General features: G+C 45.0%; 1 protein-coding gene across 3 annotated transcripts; it reads right to left on the reverse strand.

Annotated features, from left to right (window-relative positions):
- Nucleotides 1–3,331: 3,331 nt before the first annotated feature.
- LOC129832943 (protein HEG homolog 1-like) lies at nucleotides 3,332–16,444 on the reverse strand. Of its 3 annotated transcripts, XM_055897090.1 has the most exons (12): nucleotides 13,332–16,444; nucleotides 12,887–13,129; nucleotides 12,656–12,762; nucleotides 12,502–12,560; nucleotides 12,104–12,249; nucleotides 11,555–11,692; nucleotides 9,612–9,654; nucleotides 9,360–9,397; nucleotides 9,148–9,235; nucleotides 8,227–8,431; nucleotides 7,829–7,861; nucleotides 3,332–7,325 (listed from the first exon to the last, which is right to left on the reverse strand). In XM_055897090.1, the coding sequence occupies exons 3-12, from the start codon at nucleotides 12,710–12,712 to the stop codon at nucleotides 7,194–7,196; spliced, it is 939 nt and encodes a 312-aa protein (XP_055753065.1). In that variant the 5' UTR covers nucleotides 12,713–12,762; nucleotides 12,887–13,129; nucleotides 13,332–16,444; the 3' UTR covers nucleotides 3,332–7,193. The 3 variants fall into 3 exon arrangements, 2 of the variants coding, with proteins under 2 accessions (XP_055753065.1, XP_055753066.1); XM_055897091.1 differs by lacking the exon at nucleotides 7,829–7,861; XR_008756029.1 differs by lacking the exons at nucleotides 3,332–7,325; nucleotides 7,829–7,861; nucleotides 8,227–8,431; ... (3 more) ...; nucleotides 11,555–11,692; nucleotides 12,104–12,249.
- Nucleotides 16,445–16,770: the final 326 nt, after the last annotated feature.

Genomic DNA, 16,770 nt, shown 5'->3' on the forward strand with positions numbered 1-16,770 from the left:
CATATTTTGTTGTGTTACAGCCTGAATTTAAAAAAAAATCGAAGTGAAAACATGTTTTTCAAAATCTTTTCAAAATGTATTGAAAATTAAATACAGAAAAATCGCATCACACCCCTGAGTCAATACATGTTAGAATCAACTTTGGCAGCGATTACAGCTGTGAGTCTTTCTGGGTAGGTCTCTAAGAGCTTTGCACACTTGGATTAAACAATATTTGACCATTATTCTGTTCTTCAAGCTCTGCAAAGTTGACTGTTGATCATTGTTAGGCAGCCATTTTCAAGTCTTGTCATTGATTTTCAAGCCTACTTACTAAAACTGTAGCTAGGCCACTCAGGAACATTCAATGTCGTGTTGGTAAGCAACGCCAGTGTATATTTAGCCTTGTGTTTAAGGTTATTGTCCTGCTGAAAGGTAAATTAGTCTCCCAGTGTCTGTTGTAAAGCAGACTGAAACAGGTTTTCCTCTAGGATTTTGCTTGTGCTTAGCTCTAATCCGATTATTTTTATCATAAAAAACTCCCTAGTCCTTTCCGATGACAAGGATACCCATAACATGATGCAGCCACCACCATGCTTAAAAATATGAAGAGTGGTACTCAGTGATGTGTTGTGTTGAATTTGCTCTAAACATTACGCTTTGTATTCACAACATAAAGTTAATTTCTTTGTCACATTTTTTGCAGTTTGACTTTTTGCAAACAGGATGCATGTTTTGGACTATTTTGTATTCTGTACAGGCTTCATTCTTTTCACTCTGTTATTTAGGTTAGTATTGTGGCGTAACTACAATGTTGTTGATCCATCCTCAGTTTTTTCCTATCACAGCCAAATTAAACTATTTAACTGTTTTAAAGTCACCGTTAGCCTCATGGTGAAATCCCTGAGTGGTTTCCTTCCTTCCCTGAGTTAGGAAGGACGCCTGTATCTTTGTAGTGACTGAGTGTATTGATACACCTTCCAAAGTGTAATTAATAACTTTACCATGCTCAAGGGGATATTCAATGTTTGCTTTTATTATTTTTACCCATCTGCCAATAGGTGGCCTTCTTTGCGAGGCATTGTGACTGCTTAAGCAAAATGTTTACTCCTGAACTTATTTAAGCTTGCCATAGCAAAGGGATTGAATACTTATTGACTCAAGACATTTCAGCTTTTCATTTTTAATTAATTTGTAAAAAAAAAAAAGTGAAAGACATAATTACATTTTTACGTAATGGGGTATTTTGTGTAGGCCAGCGACACAAAATCAAAATGTTATCCATTTTAAATTCAGGCTGGAAAAAGTCAAGGGGTGTGAATACTTTCAGAAGGTACTGGGCTTTCTCCTATAGGGCCTACTCACGAGAGCTATGGCTGCAGGATTTGTGTGGGTGTAGTTACAGACAGAAGGGTGTTAAAACCTAAAACGAATGCCAATAGGGACGGACGTTAAGCTGCAGGACAGAATGATTAACACATGCACACACTGATACACACACACAAAACACACACATGCATGCACGTACAGACAAATTGAGATTTAAATGCCAGCCCCTGATTTCAGCCCCCTCTGTGTTTGTGGGTTTCTGTGTGTGCTTTGGTGCCCCACTAGCCAAGATTAAGACCTCACAAAGCCAGCATTACCAGCACCAGTCTGAATCCCTGTTTGCCTTTAAGAGCATATGAGGATCCGACTCTAAGTCCTAATGCCTTAACATCACTCTGCTTGCCAAATATTCACAGGCATTCCTCTTCCCACAGCAGGCCTCTTGAGAGGTTAGACCAGGGCAGCAGGCCATCCTGGGTGACAATGGTTGTGTCCCAAATGGGCCCTATGGGCAAAATGAGAGAGCTCCCAGAAGGCCGTTGGCCGTGCTGAAGAGGTTGATGGGAGAAGAGCCGTCTGTGATCAGGGTTGACTTCAAACTACTACCATGCCCCGTTTAAAGGCACTTAAAACTTTTGTCTTGACACTTAAACGGGGCATGGTAGTAGTTTGAAGTCAACCCTGATCACAGATGGCTCTTCTCCCATCAACCTCTTCAGCACGGCCAACGGCCTTCTGGGAGCTCTTTCTCAGAGCCAGGGCCAGTGAGAGTGGGAAGAGAAAAGGAGAATGTTCACAATAAGAGAATAATGTCCTGTCTGAAAACATCCCCTACAGATGTAGGATTTCTGGTTGTTTTTTGTATTTATCTGGACCTGTACCTATGGGCCCTCGCCAGAAATAGTGCACCGTGAAGGGAATATAGTGCCTTTTGGGACAGAACCTAGGTAGTACAGCCGGTGTAATAAAGGGATGCTAGTTGAAACGCTGTGAGAATAACAATAACATGAATGGCTATGTGTAGGGAAGGACCTCCTTCACACTGTGGTTGGTGTGGCGACCCAGTCAGGTTTTTATAGACTGGTGTAAAATGCATTTTGTAGGCCTACATCACTGCTGCGGCTGGTGCAGACTGCAGATTGAAGTCATGTGGGAAATTCAGTCCAAATGTATTCCTGAAAAAAAGAGCATAAACAAAACTGCCAAATGAATTTATAGGTAGCGTCTGTTAGTTGGAACCTGACGCTCACCACAGCAGATGTTGTTTTTTCACTGCACTTCCTCATTTCCGTGTGAAGAAACGCAAACCATTCTGAACGAACAGAAGGTAGAAAACCCGAGAAGCATTAATATCAGTGCAGGAAGTTGCTCTGCTCACGTTTGAGTGAATCGCTTGATCCTTAAAAGGGTGATCCGTCCTCCGTCCCTCTCCCTTCTCTCTATATTCCGAATCTGGATCGAGGATGAGTTGTCTCACACCAAATAAGTACAGTATCTGATAGCATTGCTATGACATCTCCATGAAAGCACATCTGGCATCTGCAGTGCACTCTTCCTAAACAAGGGTCAGAGCAGAGCCTCTACCCTCTGATGAATTTAGTGGAGATTTATTTGGACCAGCAGGATGGGCCATTCTAACTCTGTCCATATGGGCTAAATCCAAATCCACTGCACCTCCCTCTGCTACACCCTGTGTTACCGTGGATGACCAGCACTAACATAGAGCTCTGTTCTTCCATCTATGAAATGAGTTAAATTGGAGGCTGACATCACAGGATTTCCTAATTCCTCAGACTTGATTAAAGTGTAGTAGGCATGGCTCCACGGGCTCTGCACTGCGACTGACTGACCCCGGTCCTCCTTTCGACAATGTGTGTCATGTGTTTGTTGGTTATCTAGCGAAGTTGTTGGGATTAGAGCAAAAAAGACGAATTTCCTTTGTAACCTGTGGACTATACACAGATACATGCACTAATGTTTATGAACGAAATGTTTCTGCATGATAATGTAAGGCAAAGTCATGTTGTGTGTTCGAATGTATATATTTTCATCGCACTTACATCATTCTCTGCAGTAAGACGTTTCATTTACAAAAGTTGTACATACATTTAGAAAATTGTGCACAAGACACATACTCACAAACACACACAGACATATGAGACTTCCATTAACATCATATTTTTGCGGAAGTGTATAGACATTGTAATTGGCACATCTGAGAACAAGCTTTGTCGAGAGTTTTTTTTGCATAATTTTCCTATTCTTCAAAAAGACCAATCAAAACAGGCACGTTTGCAGATGCAGGCAGCTTCAGCGGGGAAGGTACTAATAGCAGAGGATGTAGGTCTACTCAGCTCCAGGCCAGACTAATAGACTGTAGAGTAGGTCTACTCAGCTCCAGGCTGACTAATAGACTGTAGAGTAGATCTACTCAGCTCCAGGCCAGACTAATAGACTGTAGTGTAGGTCTACTCAGCTCCAGGCCAGACTAATAGACTGTAGAGTAGGTCTACTCAGCCCCAGGCTGACTAATAGACTGTAGAGTAGGTCTACTCAGCTCCAGGCCAGACTAATAGACTGTAGAGTAGGTCTACTCAGCTCCAGGCCAGACTAATAGACTGTAGAGTAGGTCTACTCAGCTCCAGGCTGACTAATAGACTGTAGAGTAGATCTACTCAGCTCCAGGCCAGACTAATAGACTGTAGTGTAGGTCTACTCAGCTCCAGGCCAGACTAATAGACTGTAGAGTAGGTCTACTCAGCCCCAGGCTGACTAATAGACTATAGAGTAGATCTACTCAGCTCCAGGCCAGACTAATAGACTGTAGTGTAGGTCTACTCAGCTCCAGACCAGACTAATAGACTGTAGCGTAGGTCTACTCAGCTCCAGGCCAGACTAATAGACTGTAGCGTAGGTCTACTCAGCTCCAGGCCAGACTAATAGACTGTAGAGTAGGTCTACTCAGCTCCAGGCCAGACTAATAGACGGTAGAGTAGGTCTACTCAGCTCCAGGCCAGACTAATAGACTGTAGAGTAGGTCTACTCAGCTCCAGACCAGACTAATACAAAATATCCCTTTACTGTATAAACCCCTGAACTAGGGATCCAGCTCCTTCACACACACATCTCTCCTCATGAAAACACAATCAATCCTAAAGTAAAAATATAAAAATAAATTTGCTCTCACTGAGAATGTGTCTATGATTCCCCCCACCCAAACAAAACACATGTAGTGAAACACAAATACATAATTTAGTGCAATTAGCAATAGACGAATCACTTTGAAATACTATGTTGATTGTGAGAGCGTAGAAACTACAATGCAGAAGGACCAATCTTCAATAAAATATATCAGCAATCTCTTCAATAAGACATAGACATACAAGGTAACTAAATGTACCAGGATACTGTAAAAAAAGAAAAAAAAGAAACGCTTTACCCTGAACAATGGCGACAACTACTGGCGGTGACAAGCTATATTCAGCTCACTCTTCATTTAATACGGCTGCGTTTAAGGCAGTCCAATTCTGACCCTTTCCCCCCCCCCCAACTAGTTGGTCTTCAGATCTTTTCACACCAGATATTTTTCAAAAGAGAAAAAATAATGATTTGGGCTGCCAGTCTAAACACAGCCTAATGGACACAAATAAAACATAATTTTATATACACTGGTCAAAAAAATAAAGGGAACACTGAAACAACACAATGTCACTCCAAGTCAATCACACTTCTGTGAAATCAAACTGTCCACTTAGGAAGCAACACGGATTGACAATAAATGTCCCATGCTGTTGTGCAAATGGAATATACAAAAGGTGGAAATTATAGGCAATTAGCAAGACACCCCCAATAAAGGAGTGGTTCTGCAGGTGGTGACCACAGACCACTTCTCAGTTCCTATGCTTCCTGGCTGATGTTTTGGTCACTTTTGAATGCTGGCGGTGCTTTCACTCTAGTGGTAGCATGAGACGGAGTCTACAACCCACACAAGTGGCTTAGGTAGTGCAGCTCATCCAGGATGGCACATCAATGCGAGCTGTGGCAAGAAGGTTTGCTGTGTCTGTCAGCGTAGTGTCCAGAGCATGGAGGCGCTACCAGGAGACAGGCCAGTACATCAGGAGACGTGGAGGAGGCCGTAGGAGGGCAACAACCCAGCAGCAGGACCGCTACCTCCGCCTTTGTGCAAGGAGGATTAGGAGGAGCACTGCCAGAGCCCTGCAAAATGACCTCCAGCAGGCCACAAATGTGCATGTGTCTGCTCAAACGGTCAGAAACAGACTCCATGAGGGTGGTATGAGGGCCCGACATCCACAGGTGGGGGTTGTGCTTACACCCCAACACCGTGCAGGACGTTTGGCATTTGCCAGAGAACACCAAGATTGGCAAATTCGCCACTGGCGCCCTGTGCTCTTCACAGATGAAAGCAGGTTCACACGCACATGTGACAGACGTGACAGAGGCTGCCTGCAACATCCTCCAGCATGACCGGTTTGGCGGTGGGTCAGTCATGGTGTGGGGTGGCATTTCTTTGAGGGGCCGCACAGCCCTCCATGTGCTCGCCAGAGGTAGCCTGACTGCCATTAGGTACCGAGATGAGATCCTCAGACCCCTTGTGAGACCATATGCTGGTGCAGTTGGCCCTGGGTTCTTTCTAATGCAAGACAATGCTAGACCTCATGTGGCTGGAGTGTGTCAGCAGTTCCTGCAAGAGGAAGGCATTGATGCTATGGACTGGCCCGCCCGTTCCCCAGACCTGAATCCAATTGAGCACATCTGGGACAACATGTCTCGCTCTATCCACCAACGCCACGTTGCACCACAGACTGTCCAGGAGTTGGCGGATGCTTTAGTCCAGGTCTGGGAGGAGATCCCTCAGGAGACCATCCGCCACCTCATCAGGAGCATGCCCAGGTGTTGTAGGGAGGTCATACAGGCACGTGGAGGCCACACACACTACTGAGCCTCATTTTGGCTTGTTTTAAGGACATTACATCAAAGTTGGATCAGCCTGTAGTGTGGTTTTCCACTTTAATTTTGAGTGTGACTCCAAATCCAGACCTCCATGGGTTGATACATTTGATTTCCATTGATAATTTTTGTGTGATTTTGTTGTCAGCACATTCAACTATGTAAAGAAAAAAGTATTTAATAAGAATGTTTCATTCATTCAGATCTAGGATGTGTTATTTTAGTGTTGCCTTTATTTTTTTGAGCAGTGTATATTTTTGTTCCAAATCTTGTTCAGAATCCTCTCTTTGTATTGCAGAACAGGATAAAGACTATGATCAGATGAACGGAATGTTTCAAAAGTAAACCATGACATTTGTAGTGAGCAAAATCCTTTTTGGTGGGGTCAGTTATTGACGTGAATCCCTGTGAAGTCAATGAACGTTGGACTCCAAATCGTTCTGAATCATAAAGCTGATTTTGAGAATGGATTCCAGAAGAACATATTTAAAAGCCTGCTGTCAAGTCCCTTGTAGTTGTGTCATTAAACCATGAATGACTCCAGATGCCCTAGACAGTACATGACATCTATCCGAACATCCTGATGAAAAGAAAACGTTTTACACAATTCAACACAAATACAGTGAGAGGATGTACCTATACCCAGAGTTACTAGAAGTCAGTGACTTCTCAATTTGATCGTTAGCCATTCCTGCGCGATAGCCCCCACCTTCCCTGTAGCCTTCCCTCCTCTCTCAGTCTAACCCGTCCTTCTCTCCTCTCAACGGCAAATATTCACAAAGCATCTCTGAAGTGCTGATCTAGGATCAGGTCTCCCCTTTTTAGTCATTATAATTTAAGAAGGCAAAAAGGTCAGCATTTCTGCTCGGAGACACTTGTGAGTAACGGGCCCTTGTCTCCAGACGTCACTGTGGTTCTCATACGGGTCTCCTCTCATCTGCAGGTTTGAAGTAAGGGTTCTCGTGGCCCTGCATCAGGTAGGAGTAGCGAGACTGGTTCTTCCCCTTGAACGTGTTCATGCTGTCTGAGGTCAGGTCATACGACCCGGTCTGAAACATTGACAGGCGGGAATGTCAGAGATCGCGCTAGACACACACACACACACACACACACACACACACACACACACACACACACACACACACACACACACACACACACACACACACACACACACACACACACACACACACACACACACACACACACACACACACACACAGATACATGCAGACACACACACAAAAGCACAAATCAAACAGCAACATACATGAAATTAAGATGACAAAACTGACCATTCATGAACGTTTGTGTTCCCGGTATATTTTGAACTATTGAAACTATTCAAATACAAATTATTTTCCTCCTAAAACAAGTGGATCACATAAGGTATTGGAAGCTATTGACGGTTCCATCAATTTTTCATGAAGTTTCGGTCTCTCCCATCACCAGCTCAAAGGACAGGGTAGGTTTAGTAAAATCGTCAGCAGAGGTTATAGGCTTGATTAGTAAGGAGAGGGAAAGCAAAGCATTACTAGACTTAGAACCTTACCTTCTTTCCCCGTTTAGGCAGGATGTGGAATCCCTAAAGCAACACACCGGGAGTCAGGCAAGGAAGGGAGGGAGCACATACATGCTAACTAACTAGCAAACGTCAACACTCTCTACCATGACAGCTACAGTCGTAGCACAAAAAGCAAATCAAATATTACGTACGATTTTGCCGCGTAATATAGGAGTTAAATAACAAGTAGCATCACAGCATTTAAGGAGACAAAACCTCAAAACATCTTAAATATGTCCCACAAGACAGAGAAGATCTTTGAGTTAGCGCAGGGAGAGGAAAGCAGACAGGACAATTACAATTTGGGGCAATGCACAAGCAGGAGGTTTATCTGGTCTAGAATCCATTAGGCCAGAAGAACACAGGCTTAATCACAAGGGACTCACCGCTCCGTTGGTTTGGGGCTTCATGTCAAACAGGGTGTGTGTGCTGCCCCCCTCGGTCATCTCCATGGGGGCTGAGTCCCAGTTGGTGCTGGCCCGGGGGATTCGGGTGATGCCCTGGGTGGTGGACCAGGGGCCCTGGAAGTCCTCCACAGGGTACGGGCTGCTGAACTCTGCTGAAGGCTTCTTCACCGACTGCGACCGGTACCTCCGAGACACACAGATAGGACAATGTAAATGCACAGCCCTATATCGGTAAGTCTCTCTGAAGATACATTGTGGTGAGACGCCAATATTTTGTAGGGTGGGTGTAGAGCCAGGGGTGCAGCTAACACTTGACAGAGTAATGGTTAGAGGAGGGTGGTAAGGCCTCTGATGAGGGCCAGTGTGAATGGAGGTTAGGGCTTCGCAGGAGAGAAGGTAGAGGAGAGGAGAGGAGAGGAGAGGAGAGGAGAGGAGAGGAGGTAGAGGAGAGGAGAGGAGAGGAGAGGAGGGAGAGAACGGAGAGAAGCGAAGGGAGAGGAGAGGAGGGAGAGGATGGAGAGGAGAGAATGGAGAGGACAGAGAGTAGAGAAGCGAGAGGAGGGGGAGGGAGAGGACGGAGAGGAGAGAAGGGAGAGGAGGGAGAGGAGGGAAAGGAGGGAGAGGAGAGGAGGGAGAGTACAGAGAGGAGAGGAGGGAGAGTACGGAGAGGAGAGAAGGGAAAGGACGGAAAGGAAAGAAGGGAGAGGAGAGGAGGGAGAGGAGGGAGAGGACAGAGAGGAGAGAAGGGAGAGGAGAGGAGAGGAGGGAGAGGACGGACAGGAGAGAAGGGAGAGGAGGGAGAGGAGAGGAGGGAGAAGAGAGAAGGGAGAGGAGAGGAGGGAGAGGAGAGACGGGACAGGAGAGGAGAGGGGAGAGGAGAAAAGGGTGTTATATTCTTACCAGCAGCAGTATGCAAGCAGGGCCAGCAGCATGATGAGGAGGACTCCCCCCAGTACACAGGCGATGACCACCACTGCCAACAGAGCCGCTACACAGAGAGAGATACACACATGAAGACACTTCAGATAACAAGGAAATACAAACACCACACTAACTTTTAGCACATCTCTGGACCCATTTGGTTCAGTAAGAGGAACTTTAGTCCAACTTACAGTCAGCGCAGTTGAATCCAGCGTAGCCAAACGTGCATCTGGAACAGAACAATAATAGCAAACATGATACACATTTCATATCATCTGACCACAATACATTGTTTTAGGTGACAGTAGTTCCTGGTGCAATTACACAGTAACGGCACAAGGGGGCACTAGACTTGCAGCTATCTACGATGCTTTAATGCATTCTCAACAGGGGAACTCTGCCTGTCTCAACCAAACAAAAAGAGATTCAAATAAAATACTCACGGCACACATGTGTCTCCCTCTGACCGTTGACCACTGGGACAGGCTATGGAGAAAGAGGAAACATAGGTGAGAGACAGCCATAGAATTACATATAGAACCATGTGACTCACAGGATCTCTATGGAGACAGTGATGTCACCGTTTCACAGAGAGGAACTAACATGGGAACACTGTGATCTGAACACCCACTCTGTGTGCTGTAGCGCCGCTATCACAGGAAAGAACAGGTGAAGCTTGGTGAAGGCTATACAGTATGTGTAGTTTAACACGGGGCCTGTGGGGAACGGAGTCATCTATGTTTAGTAGTTCTCCCCAACCCATAACTTCCCTGCTGGACAAAAGTAATCCAGCCCCTGGCTCGGCAGATAGCGGCCATGATTCTTCAACTGGTTACCATGGCAACACCCCCTTTGCCGACGAATACATTAAAGAGATATATACTGTAGTGCCATGGGTCAGAGAGGAGAAACGTCTACACAGCACTTGACCCTCTCTCTGTCTTTCTCTCTCTCTCTCTCTCTCTCTCTCAATTCAATTTCAGTTTTAATTTTCAAGTTAGGGGCTTTATTGACATGGGAAACATATGTTAACAGTGCCAAAAGAAAGTAAACTAGATAATAAACAAAAGTGAAATAAACAATATAAATTTACTGTAAACATTACACTCACAAAAGTTCCAAAATAGTAAAGACCTTACAAATGTCATATTATGTGCAAATAGTTAAAGTACAAAAGGGAAAATAAATAAACATAAATATGGGTTGTATTTACAATGGTGTTTGTTCTTCACTGGTTGCCCTTTTCTTGTGGCAACAGGTCACAAATCTTGCTGCTGTGATGGCACACTGTGGTATTTCACCCAATAGATATGGGAGTTTATCAAAATTGGGTTTGTTTTCGAATTCATTGTGTATCTGTGTAATCTGTGGGAAATATGTGTCTCTAATATGGTCATACATTTGGCAGGAGGTTAGAAAGTGCAGCTCAGTTTCCACCTCATTTTGTGTGCAATGTGCACATAGCCTGTCTTCTCTTGAGCCGCCTTTTACCAATAGCAAGGCTATGCTCACCGAGTCTGTACATAGTCAAAGCTTTCCTTAAGTTTGGGTCAGTCACAGTGGTTAGGTATTCTGCCATGGTGTATTCATTGTTTATGGCCAACTAGCATTCTAGTTTGCTCTGTTTTTTAAATTAATTATTTCCAATGTGTCAAGTAATTATCTTTTTGTTTTCTCATGATTTGTTTGGGTCTAATTGTGTTGCTGTCCTGGGGCTCTGTGGGGTCTGTTTGTGTTTTCTCTCTCTCATTTAAATTCAATTCAAGGGCTTTATTGGCATGGGATACATATGTTAGCATTGCCAAAGCTGGTGAAGTAGATAATAAACAAGAGTGAAATAAACAATAAAAATCACTCTTTCTATCTTTCTCTCTCTCTCTCTCACACACACACACACACACACACACACACACACACACACACACACACACACACACACACACACACACACACACACACACACACACACACACACACACACACACACACACGCATACACGCACACACGCACACGTGCGCACGCGCGCACGCACACGCACACGCATGCGCGCGCACACGCACAAAAGTATTTAAATGAATACAAATGCATTCTTTTGATGCTAACTTTCCCATTTTCTTCACTCTGATGCTAAACCAAGTGCGCTCGACCTTGCTCTGAGTCTGTCTCTGTCTGTTTGTATCTCCTTTAATATTTTCTCTCTATCAAATGGAATGTATTCAGCAGCTCTATTATACAGTAGCTAAGCTGTTATCTTGTGTCTTGTGTAACATTTCAATGCACTCAGTACGTACAACCACAAAGACTACTAATACATATAATCACTGAGTCCTATCTTGAATTACCTTTCAATAAGGATAGAACCATTGGAGACGGGTTTGTACTCACCTGTGCAGCTTCGGTTTGAGTAGAAGCTGTTGATGTAGCCAGCCTTACAGGAGCATCTGGTCACTCCATCTTCTTTGTACTTGCACGTAGTAGAGCGGACATCACACGGTTGGGGGGTCTGATCACATAGGTCAGTGGCTGGGAAAAGGATAGGGAAACACCAGTCAGGATAGTGACACTAGGTGATGGTACATCATGTTTTATGGGACTTTTTAATGGCTACAAAGTATGAGAATGACAGTATATTTGTCTATCTATCAATCAATCAATCAATCAAATGTATTTATAAAGCCCTTCTTACATCAGCTGATGTCACAAAGTGCTGTACAGAAACCCAGCCTAAAACCCCAAACAGCAAGCAATGCAGGTGTAGCTTCCACACCTTCTACACTGTTGTTTGGCATTTACATTCTCCTCTGGTACAATAAAGTGCGTATCTATCTACTATTTTCCATGAATAGAAAGTATGGTTCAAGCTCTCAGGTAGTAAGAATCTCCCTGCTGGTCACTCCTTCTACACAGGGTGAAGCAGTAATGCACAGTACCCACCGGTAAATGCAGCTCTTTCCAGTATGGTCCCACAGGTCGACACACAGGCATGTATGGCTCTCTCTATAGCGCCATTGGTCGAAGTCTGGGTGGCACTGGAGCCTAGTGTAAACACGTTGTTCACGGTCGCTATCACACTGCCTTGCCTGTAGGGTCACAAAGACCATACGTAATCACCATTATAATAAGCCAGCTGATAAAATGTATGGTCAAACCAATGTCCTGGTCATCACAACAAATCCCACTGGGCACACACTGGTTGAATGAACGTTGTTCCCACGTTATCTCACTGAAAGGACGTCGAACCAACGTGGAAAAGGTGTTGAAATGACGTCGGGCACGGTGGGCTACACATTGGATAACAACCGTTCTTGACAATGTAGCGTAGGGAACCCTACCTCAGCAGCACGACATCAGTCTGGCTGTACCCAGACTCGTTTTCCAAGGCTCTTCTCAGCTAAAAACAAGATAAGAGAGGATTATTGTCCCGCTCCGTCGGCTCTGAGAGGAGAATACACTGTAACTACTGGGCGTTGTGACTCAGGGACCTACTGCCTCTGAGATCCTGGCTGCTGTTCGCTGAAATATCTCTGATGACCGGTTGCTCATTTCAGCCTGAAATGTCTGGTTGAGATGCAGGTCTCCAGAGAACACTCGGGCTGAAAATGAAGGGGGGAAAAAAAGGAGTCAAAAAAGGAGTCATCATCATCACCATTTATCCTTGTAATCCTCAGCATCATCACCATCGTTGTCTTGATCATAACACCAACAACTAGCACTAACCTTGTACACAGCGGCCCTCTAAGAGGAAGGTCCCAGACACACACTGGCAGGTGCCGTTGAGACAGATGCTATCAAACGGACAGGGAGTGGAGGGACACACTATGGAGATGGGTGGAGGCAGGGAGGGGGCAGCAGTGACGGCTGACTCTGGCTGGGTGGTGCTTCCACCGGTAGGGGAGGTCGAGGTGTGGAAAGGAGGAAGAGGGCTCTCACTAGTTTTGCTCGTTGGTTGCCCATGGGTTTCTGTGGTTAAAAAAAAAGAAGGGAAGACATAACAAAGATCAAACTAGAAAGGAAGTTTCAACATGGATTAACATCTCACAGTGAAGATAATATCTTTGTTTTTAATCAGTTTGCGGCACTGTATTTAGTTCTCCTTCAGACATAACACAGATCAAACCATGTTTACAACATATGACACGGACTATTACATTTCAAAGCATACCTCCTGTAGGTGTGATGGTGGGAGAGGGGGAAGGGGTGGTGGTGGAGGTGTCTACGGGGGCAGCAGTGCTGCTGCCTGGGGTTTGGGTAGAGCCTGGAGAGGGTGGGCTGGAGGAAGAGCTGGAGGTGGGGGGCGAAGCTGGAGTGCCAGCTGTGGTTGTAGAATCGGTAGTCCCCTCTGTTCCAGTGGTTTTGTCTGTATGAGGGCTCCCTGTAATGGTAGCGGTGGGGGATGAGGACGTGGAGCCATCGGTCACTGGGAGAGAGGTCTCAGGGCCCCTTGTAGTAGCGGCGAGGGGTGTTGAAGACAGGGTACTACCCTCAGTTACCGGGAGAGAGGTCTGACCAGTTGGTGGGATGGTGGACTTTGTGATCCCTGTACCTGTGGTCTCACTGTCTTTGGTACCTGTATCTGTGGTAGCTGTATTGATGGCTGTTGTTTCATGTGTACCTGGCTCTTTGGTACCTGTATCTGTGGTACCTGTATTGATGGCTGTTGTTTCATGTGTACCTGGCTCTTTGGTACCTGTATCTGTGGTAGCTGTATTGATGGCTGTTGTTTCATGTGTACCTGGCTCTTTGGTACCTGTATCTGTGGTAGCTGTATTGATGGCTGTTGTTTCATGTGTACCTGGCTCTTTGGTACCTGTATCTGTGGTAGCTGTATTGATGGCTGTTGTTTCATGTGTACCTGGCTCTTTGGTACCTGTATCTGTGGTAGCTGTATTGATGGCTGTTGTTTCATGTGTACCTGGCTCTTTGGTAACTGTATCTGTGGTAGCTGTATTGATGGCTGTTGTTTCATGTGTACCTGGCTCTTTGGTACCTGTATCTGTGGTAGCTGTATTGATGGCTGTTGTTTCATGTGTACCTGGCTCTTTGGTACCTGTATCTGTGGTGGCTGTATTGATGGCTGTTGTTTCATGTGTACCTGGCTCTTTGGTACCTGTATCTGTGGTAGCTGTATTGATGGCTGTTGTTTCATGTGTACCTGGCTCTTTGGTACCTGTATCTGTGGTAGCTGTATTGATGGCTGTTGTTTCATGTGTACCTGGCTCTTTGGTACCTGTATCTGTGGTAGCTGTATTGATGGCTGTTGTTTCATGTGTACCTGGCTCTTTGGTACCTGTATCTGTGGTAACTGTATTGATGGCTGTTGTTTCATGTGTACCTGGCTCTTTGGTACCTGTATCTGTGGTAGCTGTATTGATGGCTGTTGTTTCATGTGTACCTGGCTCTTTGGTACCTGTATCTGTGGTAGCTGTATTGATGGCTGTTGTTTCATGTGTACCTGGCTCTTTGGTACCTGTATCTGTGGTAGCTGTATTGATGGCTGTTGTTTCATGTGTACCTGGCTCTTTGGTACCTGTATCTGTGGTAGCTGTATTGATGGCTGTTGTTTCATGTGTATCTGGCTCTTTGGTACCTGTATCTGTGGTAGCTGTATTGATGGCTGTTGTTTCATGTGTACCTGGCTCTTTGGTACCTGTATCTGTGGTAGCTGTATTGATGGCTGTTGTTTCATGTGTACCTGGCTCTTTGGTACCTGTATCTGTGGTAGCTGTATTGATGGCTGTTGTTTCATGTGTACCTGGCTCTTTGGTACCTGTATCTGTGGTAGCTGTATTGATGGCTGTTGTTTCATGTGTACCTGGCTCTTTGGTACCTGGCTCTTTGGTACCTGTATTGATGGCTGTTGTTTCATGTGTACCTGGCTCTTTGGTAACTGTATCTGTGGTAGCTGTATTGATGGCTGTTGTTTCATGTGTACCTGGCTCTTTGGTACCTGTATCTGTGGTAGCTGTATTGATGGCTGTTGTTTCATGTGTTCCTGGCTCTTTGGTACCTGTATCTGTGGTAGCTGTATTGATGGCTGTTGTTTCATGTGTACCTGGCTCTTTGGTACCTGTATCTGTGGTAGCTGTATTGATGGCTGTTGTTTCATGTGTACCTGGCTCTTTGGTACCTGTATCTGTGGTAACTGTATTGATGGCTGTTGTTTCATGTGTACCTGGCTCTTTGGTACCTGTATCTGTGGTAACTGTATTGATGGCTGTTGTTTCATGTGTACCTGGCTCTTTGGTACCTGTATTGATGGCTGTTGTTTCATGTGTACCTGGCTCTTTGGTAACTGTATCTGTGGTAGCTGTATTGATGGCTGTTGTTTCATGTGTACCTGGCTCTTTGGTACCTGTATCTGTGGTAGCTGTATTGATGGCTGTTGTTTCATGTGTACCTGGCTCTTTGGTACCTGTATTGATGGCTGTTGTTTCATGTGTACCTGGCTCTTTGGTACCTGTATCTGTGGTACCTGTATTGATGGCTGTTGTTTCATGTGTACCTGGCTCTTTGGTACCTGTATCTGTGGTACCTGTATTGATGGCTGTTGTTTCATGTGTACCTGGCTCTTTGGTACCTGTATCTGTGGTACCTGTATTGATGGCTGTTGTTTCATGTGTACCTGGCTCTTTGGTACCTGTATTGATGGCTGTTGTTTCATGTGTACCTGGCTCTTTGGTACCTGTATCTGTGGTGGCTGTATTGATGGCTGTTGTTTCATGTGTACCTGGCTCTTTGGTACCTGTATCTGTGGTAGCTGTATTGATGGCTGTTGTTTCATGTGTACCTGGCTCTTTGGTACCTGTATCTGTGGTAGCTGTATTGATGGCTGTTGTTTCATGTGTACCTGGCTCTTTGGTACCTGTATCTGTGGTAGCTGTATTGATGGCTGTTGTTTCATGTGTACCTGGCTCTTTGGTACCTGTATCTGTGGTAGCTGTATTGATGGCTGTTGTTTCATGTGTACCTGGCTCTTTGGTACCTGTATCTGTGGTAGCTGTATTGATGGCTGTTGTTTCATGTGTACCTGGCTCTTTGGTAACTGTATCTGTGGTAACTGTATTGATGGCTGTTGTTTCATGTGTACCTGGCTCTTTGGTACCTGTATCTGTGGTAGCTGTATTGATGGCTGTTGTTTCATGTGTACCTGGCTCTTTGGTACCTGTATCTGTGGTAGCTGTATTGATGGCTGTTGTTTCATGTGTACCTGGCTCTTTGGTACCTGTATCTGTGGTAGCTGTATTGATGGCTGTTGTTTCATGTGTACCTGGCTCTTTGGTACCTGTATCTGTGGTAGCTGTATTGATGGCTGTTGTTTCATGTGTACCTGGCTCTTTGGTACCTGTATCTGTGGTAGCTGTATTGATGGCTGTTGTTTCATGTGTACCTGTATCTGTGGTAGCTGTATTGATGGCTGTTGTTTCATGTGTACCTGGCTCTTTGGTACCTGTATCTGTGGTGGCTGTATTGATGGCTGTTGTTTCATGTGTACCTGGCTCTTTGGTACCTGTATCTGTGGTAGCTGTATTGATGGCTGTTGTTTCATGTGTACCTGGCTCTTTGGTACCTGTATTGATGGCTGTTGTTTCATGTGTACCTGG

The sequence above is a fragment of the Salvelinus fontinalis genome, chromosome 34 (genome assembly GCF_029448725.1).
Source record: "Salvelinus fontinalis isolate EN_2023a chromosome 34, ASM2944872v1, whole genome shotgun sequence".
NCBI classification, from domain to species: Eukaryota; Metazoa; Chordata; class Actinopteri; order Salmoniformes; family Salmonidae; genus Salvelinus; species Salvelinus fontinalis.

Coding starts and splice junctions, on each gene's coding strand:
- LOC129832943 (XM_055897090.1), bottom strand. CDS start 12,712: ATGAGCAACCGGTCATCAGAGATATTTCAGCGAACAGCAGCCAGGATC. Junction 12,250..12,501: donor ACTGATGTCGTGCTGCTGAG/GTAGGGTTCCCT, acceptor GTGACCCTACAG/GCAAGGCAGTGTGATAGCGA. Junction 7,326..7,828: donor TGCCTAAACGGGGAAAGAAG/GTAAGGTTCTAA, acceptor TCAATGTTTCAG/ACCGGGTCGTATGACCTGAC.